The 16,137-nt window shown below is 36.0% G+C and overlaps 2 protein-coding genes across 5 annotated transcripts; one reads left to right on the top strand and one right to left on the bottom strand.

Annotated features, from left to right (window-relative positions):
- Positions 466 to 4,485, bottom strand: LOC18783911 (uncharacterized membrane protein At3g27390). Of its 2 annotated transcripts, none has more exons than XM_020559023.1 (10): positions 4,037 to 4,485; positions 3,130 to 3,238; positions 2,851 to 3,043; positions 2,516 to 2,652; positions 2,137 to 2,425; positions 1,902 to 2,026; positions 1,646 to 1,811; positions 1,369 to 1,564; positions 1,042 to 1,279; positions 466 to 908 (listed from the first exon to the last, which is right to left on the bottom strand). In XM_020559023.1, the coding sequence occupies exons 1-10, from the start codon at positions 4,128 to 4,130 to the stop codon at positions 668 to 670; spliced, it is 1,788 nt and encodes a 595-aa protein (XP_020414612.1). In that variant the 5' UTR covers positions 4,131 to 4,485; the 3' UTR covers positions 466 to 667. The 2 variants fall into 2 exon arrangements, with proteins under 2 accessions (XP_020414612.1, XP_007217540.1); XM_007217478.2 differs by having other exon boundaries at positions 1,902 to 2,008; positions 4,037 to 4,484.
- On the top strand, positions 6,191 to 10,219 carry LOC18784173 (uncharacterized protein At4g26485). Of its 3 annotated transcripts, none has more exons than XM_020558855.1 (8): positions 6,194 to 6,753; positions 6,965 to 7,169; positions 7,632 to 8,103; positions 8,325 to 8,487; positions 9,262 to 9,305; positions 9,457 to 9,517; positions 9,693 to 9,786; positions 9,898 to 10,219. In XM_020558855.1, exons 1-8 carry the CDS (start codon positions 6,606 to 6,608, stop codon positions 10,088 to 10,090), a joined length of 1,380 nt encoding a protein of 459 aa, XP_020414444.1. In that variant the 5' UTR covers positions 6,194 to 6,605; the 3' UTR covers positions 10,091 to 10,219. The 3 variants fall into 3 exon arrangements, with proteins under 3 accessions (XP_007216402.2, XP_020414444.1, XP_020414443.1); XM_020558854.1 differs by having other exon boundaries at positions 6,196 to 6,753; positions 7,629 to 8,103; XM_007216340.2 differs by lacking the exon at positions 9,898 to 10,219 and having other exon boundaries at positions 6,191 to 6,753; positions 7,629 to 8,103; positions 9,457 to 9,566.

Raw genomic sequence — 16,137 nt, forward strand, 5'->3', positions numbered from 1 at the left:
CTTTTACTATATACAGCTCCTTATTTGTTCACTTGGATATCAAAACGGCTTTCAAGCTCGGCAAAGTTATCATCTTTCAATATCTTAATACCCTTCCAAATTTGAAATAGGATTTGTTTATTTTCTGTTTTTTGTTATGTAAATCAAACAAGAAAATCTTTTTTTCACTATGTTTAGCTCATGAATACGACTAAATCATATATACTATTCCATTTCGAAAATTCTATTGCAACATCTAAATTAATGACCTGTTATTAAAAATAATAATAAAATTAATCACGTTTTGGTAGAGTAAAATTTTATTTTATTTTATACAAAGCGATAATGGGTGAGGAGGAAGAATCGAACTAGGACCTAGGATGCAGTGTTAATGCTCTTGACATGTCAACTTGTTATTTTACTTTGTTTCACAAAAGAATACATCAAAATCCCAACCAAAAAAAAAAAAAAAAAACAAGTTAAAAGAGGCCTACAATTAGATAATCCCATTTCCCAAGTGAAGACTATGTCACAAAATTGAAATCCAAACTTCTGTTCGAACTGGTTTTCCTCATTCCCAATTGGCAATCCTTCTCTCCAAAATGCAGAGGAAAACAAAATGGAAACATGAATCATGATGCTTCCAAACATGATCTTCTATGTGAAGATAATTTTACAGAAATCTCTTTCACACTACATTCCCATTGTCATATGTACTATTTCTTGCTCTGTCTACAGTTTCTTCTCCATCTTTTCTATCCTCGCTTCCAATCAAGCTATTGCCACCATTGCCGGGATTTAGGATTCCTCCTATCCGATTAGCTGAAGCAGCGGCCTGAACTGCTTCAATATACAGCACCTTCACCAAATTCTTAAAATGACGTCTGAAAGTTGGTATCCGTGACATGCAAGCTACAAGCCCCTGCAATCTGACACGAAAATGCTTGTCAAAATTTCGTTTGCTTTCGAGGTACAAGGTACAACTGAAGATAGTACATGATGCTCAGACAATTCAACACTAGAGACTAGACCAAATATCAGATATCAAATAAGAAAGATTACCTCCTAAATATGGCTTGCAGCTGTGCCCTTCTGACATGGTCTCCAGATGGAAATCCGGTGTCCCACTCTTCAGGTTTTTCATTGTTGCTTTTCATGAATAAATATCTCAGACAGAGTTCCTCGTTCGCATTCAATTGGAGGTTCTTTAGTTGCTCTTTTATGACCAACAATGGCCCAATGAACCACTCAAACACTTTATCCTTTGGTCCATTTGCCCTTGTCAACTCTACATCATCAGCTATGGGATTCAAATTAGAAGAACTATAATTAAGCTCAAAGTAGCCGATATCAATTAACCAGAGAATACATAGTTTTAAGTTAACATACATATCACCAACCCAGATGAGTTAGATTTTGCTGATGCAAGAAGACATTGCAATATAGACCAAGCAGGTAGTTTGATGCCCAACTTCTTACAATTTCCCTTTAGAAGGCATTCTTCTATGTCCTTGACATCTATCAGACCATCGCGAAGGAGTATCCTGCCATTAATCTCACAAGACTTCAACAGCCAGCCCCACACCTGTTACCATAACAAAAATGACATTTTACTTGTGACATGTGCACTCTGAACAATTTTGATATATGGTGTCTTGGTCCTTACCTGCACTGGTTTATAGTGTTGAATTGCCTGCTTCCATGTTCTTGATTGCTGTGAGATAAGTTTTGATGTGTATGGGCCTTCTCTCCCATTCTCCAAATCCTTTTTATCGTTGTCACCGCACTTTTTCCTTTCCGGGCAAGAGCACATATTTCTACGGTATAATGGCCTAGCTGCCACAGGATATCTCATAATCAACATTAAAATATTGCAATCATTAATATAAAGTTTCAAAGACGGATGGCACTCCATAATGTACCTGGGAAAGCAGGACCCTACTCTCAAGTAGAGCAGTTCATTTACATATTCATCAAATAGCGAAACTGCAGAAATTATGAAGGCAAGTCCAAGGCAGATTGAGTCTTCCTGGAAATTCGTATATCTCTGTTACAATAAATTTTCATTCCAACACAAGAACTATCCACACACTAAGAAATTTTAAAATTATTAGCCTAAACTCAATAAAATTATGATAGAGGCAACCGATAATAGACCTGATAAGCAATAGCACCGCTATATAGTCCCAGAAAGAAGCTAGAAATGAAAGCAGTTACCACAGCTCCCACTACCGCCAAAGGCCATAAGATAATGGCAAGACCGGCAAATGGTACACATACTGTTTCCAAGAATGGTCCTTCCCTGCCTATCAAATCTTCCAATAGCCTCTTCCATCCTCTAAACAGCATGTACGGGCTTTTCCATATTGCAACAGCTGTAATCACAGGCACATCCACCGGCACTCCAATCAGACTCACCAACAAAGAAGCTGGCAATTTTAATAACCTAGCAAGGCAAACACAAAACTCATCAGAAAGTCCCAGTTATGTAATTTTGTTTAAAAAGTCATAAATTTTCAATTGTAAGGTTTCTCACTCTATATCCATTGGCTTTTCATCTGCAGGTATCTGCTCAATTAGTTCATCCATGTAGGAGAAGTAAGAGTGGAAGCAAAAATCTGTGAAATCCTGCACAACTATGCACCCGCCTATGACTGTCGACCAAGTTCCATCCTAGGATACAGAATAACGAGTAACTAAAGTGTAAAATGGGCTGAAAACTCTTTATGAAAATGTGCTTGGCCAAATGTCAACCAATTGGGAACTTGCTTTTTTTTTCTTTCTCCTTTTCTGTTAATGGCCTTTACATAAACATAAAACCAAAACGTATTGCATCGAAAATATACAGAGCCAAGGAGAAAGGGAACATACAACAAAACAGTGGTAGAACTTGTCAGTGATATTCTCCCCAACAGCCTCAAATGTTGCAAGAAGGGGAGCAAAAAACCCATATCCAATCCCACCTAAAACGCTTCCAACGACTCCGAGAACCGGCCAAAGGGCAAGAGGCAATGGCAGCAATAACAGCACTAGAATCTTCAACACAAGTCCAAGCCTCTTGCTTCTGAAATAATAGGACCATAAAAAGTGAGAATCACATAGTATAAAGATTGAAAAACCATTTACAATGTTGGTTCAAGGGAAGCATACCTTGCTACACAGTAATAAGTCCAGACAAAATGAGCTAACCAAAGCCCAGCAATTATAGCTGAATTTCCAATCACAATAATTCCCACCACCACAGGCCCAATGATTGCAGCTATCAACCAAAAAACTATCCCATTAATAATTTACTAATACACATATCACATAATTCCTATAAAAATATACACACACATATATATAGTGAGCTTCTATTGAGGGATCCCTCAAATAATCAAATAAGCTTATTTGAGGGACACTCTTATAGGGCCCACCACACATTATTTTTCAATGATCCAAACCGTCTAATTTTTAGATATTCCCTCGAAGATCATATCTGCAAAAAATGACATGAATTTGAAATCATTTGATCACTCAATTAGATTATTGTTATTTTGGTCTTTTCGTAAAGCACAGTGTGTTCGTCTATTTTGTTGCTTGCAATTAGATGCCTTAATGATTTTCAATTTTTCTGATTTTTTGCAGGGATCATTTATGAATGAAGACTTGAAAAATAGATGGTTTGGATAGTTAAAAAAAAAAAAAATCGTAGGATACCTAAAGGGTGTCCCTTAAATAAATAAAATATATATATATATATAAACACAAAAAAATTCACAAACCCACTCAATCAACTCCATCCATCCATCCATCCATTCCCTTGCATCCATATGAAATACACACATACATAAATTCTTAAAGTAAAACTCCCTACACATAACATGTGCATACATACATACACACAGTACATTTCACATACATGCATACTTAAGCATACATGCGTACATAAGCATATAAGTATTATCTTGGTATCAAATATTAATGGGCTGTGCTTAAAATTACATATTGATCATAGCATAACAGAGTAAGTTAACAGAGTGATTAGCAATAATTAACTAATTATGTGGTTAATTACCTTTGAGAAGGCCAAGGATGAGAAGCAAGAAGAAGAAGGGCAGGAAGGAGACGAAGCTCCATAGCTTAGCCACAAAATGCACCGGAACCTCCATCAAAGTACTTCTGGGCAACAATTGAATTTAATAGAAACTAGAACAGTAGAGAGAGAGAGAGAGAGTGAGAGTGAGAAAGACAGAGAGAGAGATAAAGCCGTTGATTGAAGTTATACAAAAGGAGGGTGAGGGTGCATTACGTGGCGGGAAATGGGGGAAAAGGTGGACACGTGGCGAATGGTGGGGCCTGTGAAGCGTGATTCCATTGTAGCGCAGTTGAGGCAACGACAACACACGACACCGCTTTCTGGTGGCGGGAACCGCCTTGCGAAGATATTTTATTTTCCTTTTTACTATAAAATTAAAATTTGGCTTTAAAGTTTAATCACATGTTTAGCTTTTATTGTTCAACTCATTTTCATTTTGGCCCCGGAACTATCAATTTTGACACAACGGCAACAGTATTCAAATTGAAAATTCTACTAAAATTAGTAGATGAAATTAGACATACCAATTTGGAACTACCACATATAAGAACTACGTTATCTCTTCAAATGTTTGCAATTATATCAATATAAGCATTGTCTTGAAGACCGGAGTAATCGAATTTAGGATATCATCCGAGCTACAATTCCTTCGTCTCTCCCTATCTTTTTTTTGACAATGTTAAATTTGTAGAACTTAATTGAGTGTGACCAATAAATCGTTGTTCATGTCCTCTATATTCTTTTGGAAAATCATTCATCCAATTCTATCAAAACCAGTGAGAATTGACTGGTATGTTTGGCGTTTCATTTAAAAAGGAACAAAAGAAAAATGTCTTATGAAGTGTTTCATGACTACCCTTGGTGGCCAATTGATTTGGGTGTTGAATGGAAATATAATGCACAAGAAGCTCCCATTCTCCAGATCATTGTTATCGTTGTCGACTTACTTCTTCCTCTCCGGGCAAGAGCTCATATTTCCAAAACATTTCAACAATTGCAATCATTAAGAAGGAGTTTCATAGAGGAACGGCAATTCTAATTTGCATGATTTGGTCAATTGATATATCATCATATTTAATGTTCATTTGTGTGACTTACGTACATATCAATTTGAGGGCATAATGGTCATTACTCCCAAAAAAAAAATCAAATGAGTCATCATCAGTACTAGCCCCTTGGCACATGCGTGAGCATGTGCAAATTGGTTTTTTATTATTTATTTATTTATTTATAATTTTATTTTTAGAATTAAGAAAAGATAACATGGGTAGTTATGTTCCATAAAAGTAGGACCTATCATCTGATTTTATTTTAATTTTTAATTTTTTAATATAAAAAATGTGAATTTACCGTATTATCCTCATTTAATTAATAATTTCAATTCTTAATGTTTGAATTAACCAAGGGCATTTTTTTGGTATTTTGAATGTTTCACCATTCTCTACCTTTTGCTTTATATATATAGATGACCATTAATAAAAGTCTTGATGTAAACCCAAAAAATTGGGCCCGCATTGATCCAACAAAGCACCTGCTTTTTCCACAATCAATGTTTTACGCTTTTGGGTTTATGCCTAATTTTTTAGAGATATTTAGTTATATATCCATTTTTAGTAATATTGATATAGATAAATCTTACAACATTTAATTTTTATAAACAAACTCAAAAAATGATAGCTGGCTCTATTGAATTTAATTTTGATTATTAAATTACTTTGATATCCTATTGAGTGTTTTGAGTTTTTTTTTATGAAGTTTTAGGATTGAGCTTGTTTGAAGAAATCGACGACAGTTTTGTAATTTATAGGAAGTTCGAAGTCTCTTTGTTATGTTATAAATGAGTTTCGGGGTGTGTTTCTAAAGTCCATTTCATATGAGTTTTTTTTAAAAATTTTTTTTTAATTTGGACTCGTATATTGGGTATAATAATGAATCTCCCAATTGTTTTATCTAGTATAAGTGATATTTTACTTTAATCTAATCTATACTATAAAGAACAAATTCGAACTCAATGAAAAGTAGGAGCACATTCGACCTAGCCAACTTGACTAAGCATGCCTACTGAGAGAAAGTTGATTGTAAATAAAGCAGAAGCGATGGCAATCCTCAAGGAATGCCTCTTTCTTGGCAGTGGAGAAAGGGGTTGTGACTAGTCGAATCACATTCTAAAGAATTGATCCAGAGCATAAAATAAAGGGTAACATAAAAAGATGGTGTCTTTACCCCGACGCCTACTACAATTGGAACCATTTGCAGCCCAGTAGAGTTGCGATGAGGTCCGGCAGGACAAACCCCTATCCTCCCTAGTTTTCGTTCTCAACAACGATGGACACCCGTGTCCCCCAAAAAACTAAGGCGATCGGGGCAAGGTTCGACGTTTTTCCACCAGTGCAGCGTCTTTGGTTTCCCTTGCTTTCCTGTGTGTGTCGAGTGTGTCTTTACTTTTCCGGTTCTTTTCTAGTTGTCTTTGGGTGTCCTCACTAGTTTCTGGGGCACCGTCTATGGAATCTCTGATGTTAGAAAATACAAAATAAATAAAAATTCAAGAATGGGTGAAAAACAGATATGGATAGGACACTACTCTAGCTCTCATAAGATATTGTTGGTTGGAGAGGGAGACTTCTCATTTTCTGCTTGTTTGGCTCGAGCTTTTCGCTCTGCCACTAACATGGTTGCAACCACTCTTGAATCGGAAGGTACATTAATTTTTCAAGTATACCCTGTTTTTATTTATTTTTTTTGTTTTTTTGTTTTACATTAGCTAATTAATTTGATAAATATTGACTTGTCGACCAAAGATCTCAAGTTCGTGGTTAGGGTGTGTGTGTAAGAACCCCACTCCCTAACTTAGATTATCGCTTGTACTAAAAAAATAATTTAATATTATAATAAATGTTGGAAGTCCAGATACTCTATTGAAGGAACATTGGAGCAGTGAGGCACATGTGGATGAGTTGCAGAGAAGAGGATGCAAAGTGTTGCATGAAGTTGATGTATATGACATGGACCAGCATCCCACCCTTATGTTCAAGAAATTTGATATGATCGTCTTCAACTTTCCTCATGCAGGCCATGACTATTGGCTATGCGAAAGAGACAATGAGCTCATACGGTAAGTGACCAAGCAGATCAAACTTGTCACAAGTATTCATATCAGGGATGCTTTAATTTCCAATAGTCTTGATCCATTAATGGTGGCATCCATTAGGTGTCGTAGTAGGGTTGGATTAGCATAATCCAATCTCGTACTAAAAAATGAAATAAAAGATAATCCCATCATAATTTCATTAGCTATAATTTTGTAAGTTCACTTATCCTATGAAAAAAAAAGGTGAAATACATAATCTCACTACTCCAAGTATGTGACCCCAAACCCACAATCCGGGAGTCAGGAACTCGGACCATGACGCTAATTAAGCTCTTAGTTGTAATACCGAGTGCAATTCAATCCAATTTTTGTTATCAAGCATGACCTACTCTTATTGATTTTCACATGTATTTGTAATTAATACTATTAGTTACTTCATAATCTGCTCTTAGTGATCAGTTTGGGGTTTCAATTGAATTTTAGAAGGCACAGGGGTTTGCTAGAAGCATTTTTCCGAAGTGCCAGTGGGATGCTGGGCGAAGGTGGGGAAATTCATGTTTCACACAGAGAAGGCTACCCTTATGATAAATGGAAGTTGAAGGAGCTTGCTAAGAAAGCCGGCCTGGTTTTGAAAGAGAAAGTGTGGTTCGAAAAGTCGGACTACCCTGGGTACCACCAGAAGAGAGGTGGAGGCATCGAGAGCAACAAAACATTTCCTCTCAAAGAATGTTACACCTTCAAGTTTTCACTGAAACATGAAACAAGTGTCCTTGATTCAGAAGAAGCAACTTCAAAATTGCAGAGGAAGCTAGAGGAATTACACCTTCCCCAGCACAAAACATTTATTCCTCCAAATCACATCCATGTTCCTGAATCTGAAAGATTCAAGTTGACTTTTGGAAGTTTTGGGGCTGCTGACTTTGTCAGTGGTCCTGAGACTGATAAGAGCTCGCATATTGTAAGCTTCCTATTTTATCAGATCTTCGCATATTGGCATACTGTAACTGCTTATATATATTTTTTGCATTGATGCAATTTCTCTCTCTCTCTCTCTCTCGTCCCCATTGTGTCTGTCTACTTGTCAATTCATATTCTCCATCTATGTCTCTGTTGTTTCCTTTGTCTTAACATTCTCACAAACTCAGTCTTGGGTCTTTTTGCTCTGTGGGGTTTGCGAAGATGAGTGGATGTGGGTTCAGGGTTTCAATCTCAAACAGAGTGAGGAAGGCGATCCAGGACAGCAAGGAGATAACGGGAAATCATAGTGAGGAGGAAATCTATGCAATGCTCAAGAGATGTTACATGGATCCCAACGAGACAGCCCAGAAGCTTCTCTATCAAGGTACCTACAATTGCTTTTTTGCTTTGCTCCTTTTGCTAAAGTTCTGATTATTTGTTCTGTTTCATGTGGGTTTTATTTGATTTTGATCATGCGGGAAGTGGGAATTGAGTTGGGTTTTTGATTTGCTGTAATGGATTTTCAATGTTTGTGACTTAGTTGGATTCTCATATCATCTCAGGATTTGAGCTCACACTTTGTTGGTTCATAGCAATCATGTTCAGGCATTTTCAGAATGACTTTTTTTTGGCCGTACATTTCAGAATGGCTAGTGCATCACTTTGTGTACATTTAGAAAATTTGAACTTAATTTTACCCTAAACTTGTGGCTATTTTTGGGGTGTAGAAGTAAGCTCCAACTTGCACTTATATGAAAATACTTCTCTCCTTTCCGTGTAAGTAGGAACTCCCAATATGACATGTGTACATAAGTTTTTTTGGTATGTGTTTTTAATGAATTATTTTGGCACATATGTCAAACTGTGATTTGCAAAGAGGAGCATCTCCTTAACTTGTCATTGCAATTTGCAGTGGGCTCTGTGAAGTGGTTTTTTCCTTGGATAGGGTTTGATTTTTAACTGGATAATGCTTCCCTCCTTACTCATAAGGAGGAACTCCTTCTTGCCTAATGATGTAACTCAACCACAATCTGACACGTGTCTAGTATTATTTTCTTGGAGTTTAAACTCCAACTAGGTGGACTTCTTGCTCCATCTATTTTGTTTTGTTTTGTCTTTTCTTTGAACTGAAATAATACTGGTATGTATTGATCTGCAGATCCATTTCATGAGGTCAAAGGGAAACGTGACAAGAGAAAAGAGGTAAGAAATTCTAAATATGAGCTGATCAGTTAATTGGCGGGTAAGGTAGGTTGTCTCGTTAAGCAACTCGTTTTATGTTCTTTGTTAAATACAAACATATATTTAATTATTATTTCTTCAAATTTAAATACCAATTAGTTGTCTCTTCCAGAAACTGAACAACATAGAGTCTGCAGAGTCGCCGTGGAGATCTGGAATGCAGGGACGGGAAGGTAAGAGCGATTGGTTGGGTGAATTTCTCACCTCGTTATATGTCACATGGCAAGTGAAATTAGAACGTCTTTGAGGGTCACTATTGCTTGCATTTTTTCTTTTTAACCTGGTCGATTAGGGCACACACTCATACATACCAACCAAGCTAACTTCAATTTGTGTACTTCTTTGCAGATGCTGGTGATGGTGGAAATTCCGCTCCTCGATTTGCTCCCTCTCTTCCAATCTCTCGTAAGACAAAAAATAAACAGCGAAGTCTGGTAACAAGGTGGCAATCATTTTAAAACCCGAATGCCTTTTTACAATTTTTGTGGCCAGTTTGTCTTGAATGCAGTTTGTATTGGGTTGTAAAACTAACATGTTTAAGTATCATTTGCAGCTCTGGACCGATCATTGTGGATGGTCCAACCAATGTGGCTGATGGATGGTCGCCTGTTGTGCTTCCCTCCCATTTATCTGGATGGGATTTATGCACATCAGCTGATGGATGGTCTGATGTGCATCCCTCCCATTTATCTGATGGATGGTCTGATGTGCATGCCCCCCCTTTAGCTACTGGATGGGAATTATAATTTTATTTCATTAGGTAGGAAGTGGAGGGGGAATATTACGTTGGATTTTGCTCGGACTCAAACCGTTTTTTTCCTGACTCTTCATACTTAAATTTTAAGTTCGCCACTCTTAAGTTTAATTTTTTTCATGGATATCTTTTCTTCATTTCATCTTTATAAATAACTTCATACTTTAATTTTTTCGACAATTTAACCTTAAAAATTAAAATTCTATAAATATAATTTTATTTCAATTTTATTTGAGAAATAGGTGGATATTTATAGAGCTGGAGTGAGTTTTGAGGTTAGATATGATCTAGATTAATCTAAAATATTATTTTAACCGGTGAATTTAAATTTCAGTCACATGATCTATTTATTACCGTTAAAATAACTTGGATTTAATATGGATAGTTGATTTGGGTTACTATTGGAATAAAAAAGAAAAAGGAAAAAAAAGTGTTGCGATAGTAGCGCGTGACAACTTTTGCAACACTATGGCGCAGACCCCATTATTTCCTCTTTTCACATGAGCTGCATCACGGCTGAGTGGACTCCACACAAAAAAAAAATAAAAAAAAATAAAAAATTACAGTCCAACTTGAACACATGATCACATGGTTGGGTAAAGGCAATGCCAACCACTAATCTACTTTTTCTTTAAAGTACAAAGTCAGAGATTACGAAATATAAGAAAAAATAATCTAACATAGATTATATTCGAGAGATATTTGATCTTAACGAATTTAAGTTTCAAATTTCAGCCATTGGATATATTTATTACCGCTAAAATAGCTTGAGTTTAATATGAATCTTTGATTTGGGTTACTATTGGAATAAAAAAGAAAAAAAAAAGTGTTGCGATAGTAGCGCATGACAACTTCTGCAACACTATGGCGCATGCCCCATTATTTCCTCTTTTCACATGGGCTGCATCATGGCTGAGTGAGCTCCACAAAAAAAAAAAAAAAAAAATTACAGTCCAACTTGAACACATGATTACATGGTTGGGTAAAGGGAATGCTAACTACTAAGCTACTTTTTCTTTAAAGTACAAAGTCAGAGATTACGGAATATGAGAAAAAATAATCTAACATAGATTATATTCGAGAGATATTTGATCTTTAACAAATTTAAATTTCAAATTTCAGCCACTGGATATATTTATTACTGCTAAAATAGCTTGGATTTAATATGAATCTTTGATTTGGGTTACTGTTGGAATAAAAAAGAAAAAGAAAAAAAAAGTGTTGCGATTGCAGCGCGTGACAACTTCTGCAACACTATGGCGCATGCCCCATTATTTTCTATTTTCACATAGTCTGCATCATGGCTGAGTGGGCTCCACCAAAAAAAAAATTACAGTCCAACTTGAACACATGATCACATGGTTGGGTAAAGGCAATGCCAACTAGGGCTGGCAATGGGTTGTGTCGTGTCGGGATAATAAACGTGTCAAGAATGCTCAATCTGAACCCAACCCATTTAATAAACAGTTTAGGGTTGGCGTATATTACACAGGTTGACACGATCCGTGACACGACTTGTTTAATAAACGGGTTGGCTTGAAACCCACCGGCTTAATAAACAGGTTATAACGGGTTGACCCGAAAATTACCCAATTATTAATCGTGCGTGTTCGGGTCGTGTTTTTTCCGTGCGGATTTCGAGTCGTGTAGGAAATTGCCACCCTTAATGCCAACCACTAAGCTACTTTTTCTTTAAAGTACAATGTCAGAGATTACGAAATATGAGAAAAAATAATCTAACATAGATTATATTCGAGAGATATTTGATTTAAATTTCAAATTTCAGCCATTGGATATATTTATTACCGCTAAAATAGCTTGGATTTAATATGAATCTTTGATTTGGGTACTGTTGGAATAAAAAATTTAAAAAAAAAAAAAAAAGTGTTGCGGCAGTATCGCGCCACAACTTCTGCAACACTACGGCGCAGGCCCCATTATTTCCTTTTTTCACATGGGTTGCATCATGGCTGAGTGAGCTCCATCGAAAAAAAATTAGACTGTTATTCCAACCCAACTTTGAGTTTTCCCAAATTTTAGCTCCTACTTTTCCTGGGTTGGGATATGATTTTGGTTAAAATTCAGGATTTTTTGGGTTTGGCATGATGGATTGGAGTGGCTTAAGAGCACCTCCACCCCAAAGGGCAAGGGCAAGGCAAGATTTGTCACTATTCATGTGAATAGTGGCAGCCCTTACCTTTTGTGTTTCCACCCCAAATGGCAATGACAAGGGCAATGGCAATTACTATTCACTTTAATTTATTTTCTATTTTTTATACTAAAACCATTAATTTTGATAAGATTTTTGGTTGCCACATGTTATTATTTATTATAAAATTTCTCATCTCAAATTTCAGATAAAATTTTAGGATTAAATTGTCGGGTAAGATTTTCAATTGCCACGTGTCCATATTTATTATAAAATTCACATCTCACTCATTATACAATTGAAATACCTACTCATTCATCATACAATTGAAATACTCACAGTCCTCATAGTCCGACACAATCGAGTACAAGGACGACTCAGTGATTGGTGGAGGCGATTCCACCGAATCACGACGTAGGGGTGTATTTTCCTTCGGATGACGTAATAGTGCCATTATTTCCGACACGAAACGCACCACTGGAACCGACTACAAGCATTGTTCACTTGAGGAGCCATGTGTAATGGTTTTACTCTTTTCTGTTTTGCCTTGAATAATCTATTAAAAAAATAAAATTGAGATGCAAGAAATATAAATAATAATAAAAAGACATTAAATTGAATTAAATGGCAATTAAATTTTTTTTTACCTCATCAGCAAAATTTTGACCACTTCAAACATTTGTCCATGACCCTCCGGCTTTGATGGAAGAGACCATTTGTATTTTTACACAAATGGAATTTTGTTGTAGAAAATTTGGTGTGGAAAGTGAAAAATATTGGAAGGAGATGAATTTGTATGAAGATTTGGTGTGAAAAGTGAATAATATTGGTAGGTATTTATAGAAAAAAATTTCAGAATTTTTTGATATTTTTTACAAATTTATTTTAGCCAAAAAATTAACAACCGTTGGATTGGATAAGATTTTTAGATCGAAGGCTCCAGGAGAAGTCACGTGGCTTGTAGCCGTTGGTTTTTGGCAACTCTGGGTCAGCGCTGACTCAAGGCAAGAAATTCAAATTTTTACCGTTGGCGCGTGCATTCCAAGCGCCAATAGTAAAAAAAAATTTAATTTTCTTGCTGAAGGCAACTATACGGGCTAGATCTACCCGTGGGCTTGCCTGGGCTCATGGGACCCACCCCTTGTCCTAGCTGGACTTAGCGCACTAGAGCTACTCCTTGGGCCTAGGGTCCCCTCTTGCCTAGACTAGCCTCTTACGGTGGAGGTGCTCTAAGAAGTCTTAAAACCAAGATGCCATTTCGAGAGGGAAAGGAGGAGAGGAGGACCACATACCACTATGGTAAACCCCCATTGGCTGATGGTCCTAATATAAGTTTGTAATTGGTTCAAGATAATTTGAGAAGTTAGAAATGTGGCCTAAACACCAAGCATGGGATGAAATGTCCTAATAATAAAGGGCAATTTATATTGTTCTCTTTTACATTTTATTTTATTTTTTCTCTAACTTCGGAAGAAGAGTAAGGGGGATGGTGTGGTGATGCGCGGTGCACATGCACTTGAACACATGATCACATGGTTAGGTAAAGGCAATGCCAACCACTAAGCTACTTTTTCTTTAAAGTACAAAGTCAGAGGTTACGAAATATGAGAAAAAAATAATCTAATATAGATTATATTCGAGAGATATTTGATCTTTATTGATTGTATCGCAAAAAGTTTCTAATTGTATGGTTATCAAATGGGTATATCAGATTTTTTTTTAAAAAAAAAGGGTATTGATAAAATGATAAAATGAGCATCATTTTCCAACTATGATGGATGTATTATCACATGGATGGATGTATTATCATGTCATGTCTGTCACATGAATGTATTATCATGTGTGTTATAGTGTTATTGGTTGGGGATAACAAATTGATATCCCTATTTCATGAAAGTGTTTCTCCTCCAAGTCGGGCAACACATTGCTTGCTCTCAAGTGTTAGGTTGAGAATGTGACCAACTTCCTTGAGTTAAATATTGGGGATGCCCATCTTTCTCTTTTCATACTGTGGAGAACTTTGAGGTAGTGGAGACTAGACTTGGCAAACAGGTCGAATTTGTTGTGTTCGTGTCAATCCGTTTGAAGGGACATGACCCGTTAAGTTAACGAGTAAAAAATACTAGACACACGCATAACCTGTTACAACTTGAGAATGACACGACATGACCCATTTCACCCTTTACTAATTAAAAAAGAAAAAGAAAAAGAAAAGCCCTAATGCACGAACATCACACAAACCCATTCATTTTTGTTTTGCACTCTTAAGGCAGTCGACTTGCCCTCTCAATCTCATCCATCATGCCTCAAAAGTGTAACCCACCAGTTGGCCGAAAAAGAATGAGAAGAATGTGGAGAAGTTGGTCCAAAAAAAGGAGGAGTACTGGCTTTAATGGACGCTCCCATCGTAGTAAAAGAAGGAAGAACTGATAGTAAAATTCTCGAATGGAGTGACAAAGATGCTCTCTTTTAGTTAAACTAACCAACTTAGGCTAAAGAAGTATATTTCAGTTTGTTGAGCTCTTTCACCTGTATCCATGTGGACAGAGGTTCGAAACTCTATGGCACCTAATGAATATTTGTGTAAACCCACTCCTCTAATTGCTTGTACTAAAAAAATATTATTTTTATAAATAAGCCCATTTGAGCATAACATATTATACAAAAACCCATATAAAGCCTATTTGGAGAGAAAAACCCTAGCAACTAGTCATTTTATAATTGGTTCTAAGTGTGTTTAAATTTTGTAAGAACCAATTAGAAAATAATAAGTGGCTAATTTTCAATTTTCCTCCCCAAAAAAGCTCTATAAGGATTTTAGTATAATATGCCATATTAGAATGAGCCTATTTGTGAAAATTCCTAGAAAAAAATTGACCGACTTAGCATCTAAATATGTGACTTTTTTTTTGTAAAAATATAAAATGCCTCAACTTTTATATATGCCCAAAGCCATCAAAATCAATGGACCGGCCTCGATTTCAGTACCCTATATATCTCCCCTCAACCGAAAATTCAACAAAATCTCACTAATATATGTATTTATTTATTTTTTTAAAAGTAAAAATTGAAATTACTAATTTACTTTTAAAATTAATAGAACAATTGACAAATTTGAAAGTAAATAACAAGAGTAAACCATGAGTAAAAATAGGAGGACTACATAATCGAATTGAGAGACCAAAAATGAAATTTAGGTACAAATTAAGGCCTAAATCTCACTTGATTTGATCTACCTTTTTTAACTTTTTTAGTTCTGAAATTTTAAAAACTAAAATGCAAAAAAAAGAAAAAAAAAAATGAATTCTCACATTCGTAAGCGTCAAGGGATTAATATATATATAAAGTTATTGGTAAGCCTCAGAGAATAATCAAACCAAAAAGAAAAAAAGCCAGTACTAGAATTCGAATCCTATGTGTTACTTTAAGCAGTGGTGGTACATGAAATTCAGTAGTGAGGGGCCAACCCAGCACCGTCAAGGAGAAAAAGAGTAGAGAGAGAAGGATGAAAATAACTAGCAGAGAGAGAGAGAGAGAGAGAGAGGGCAAAGAGAGCAGAAATAATTAAAAGGTCAAGGAAAATTGGGCTGATGGAGTTCTTTTAAGAAAAGTGTAGGCTTATTTGACTTAAAGTAATACATAATATGTAGGCCATGACCTATAGTGGTCATTAGGTGGGTGCGCTAGGCCCACAGTTGAAATCCTTTCCTGCATTATGTGGCGTTTGGCCATTTGTCCTCGTTTTATTTTATTTTATTTTTTTATAAAACAAGCTATAATAAACTAAACATACACTACCAAAGTGCTATGAAGATTCAAACCATAAATCACTTCATTGATCTGTAAGTCAAGACCATTTTTCATTAGCCTAAATTCCGTTAACTTGGTGT

The sequence above is a fragment of the Prunus persica genome, chromosome G3 (assembly GCF_000346465.2).
Source record: "Prunus persica cultivar Lovell chromosome G3, Prunus_persica_NCBIv2, whole genome shotgun sequence".
NCBI lineage: Eukaryota > Viridiplantae > Streptophyta > Magnoliopsida > Rosales > Rosaceae > Prunus > Prunus persica.

Bases quoted from the DNA above. Each gene is read 5' to 3' on its own strand.
- LOC18783911 (XM_020559023.1), bottom strand. From the start codon at position 4,130: ATGGAGGTTCCGGTGCATTTTGTGGCTAAGCTATGGAGCTTCGTCTCC. The intron at 2,653-2,850 runs GTATGTTCCCTT...TCTGTATCCTAG, and splicing joins AGTTCTACCACTGTTTTGTT to GATGGAACTTGGTCGACAGT. The intron at 2,027-2,136 runs GTCTATTATCGG...TTATTGTAACAG, and splicing joins GCGGTGCTATTGCTTATCAG to AGATATACGAATTTCCAGGA.
- LOC18784173 (XM_020558854.1), top strand. From the start codon at position 6,606: ATGGGTGAAAAACAGATATGGATAGGACACTACTCTAGCTCTCATAAG. The intron at 8,488-9,261 runs GTACCTACAATT...ATTGATCTGCAG, and splicing joins CCAGAAGCTTCTCTATCAAG to ATCCATTTCATGAGGTCAAA. The intron at 9,518-9,692 runs GTAAGAGCGATT...ACTTCTTTGCAG, and splicing joins TGGAATGCAGGGACGGGAAG to ATGCTGGTGATGGTGGAAAT.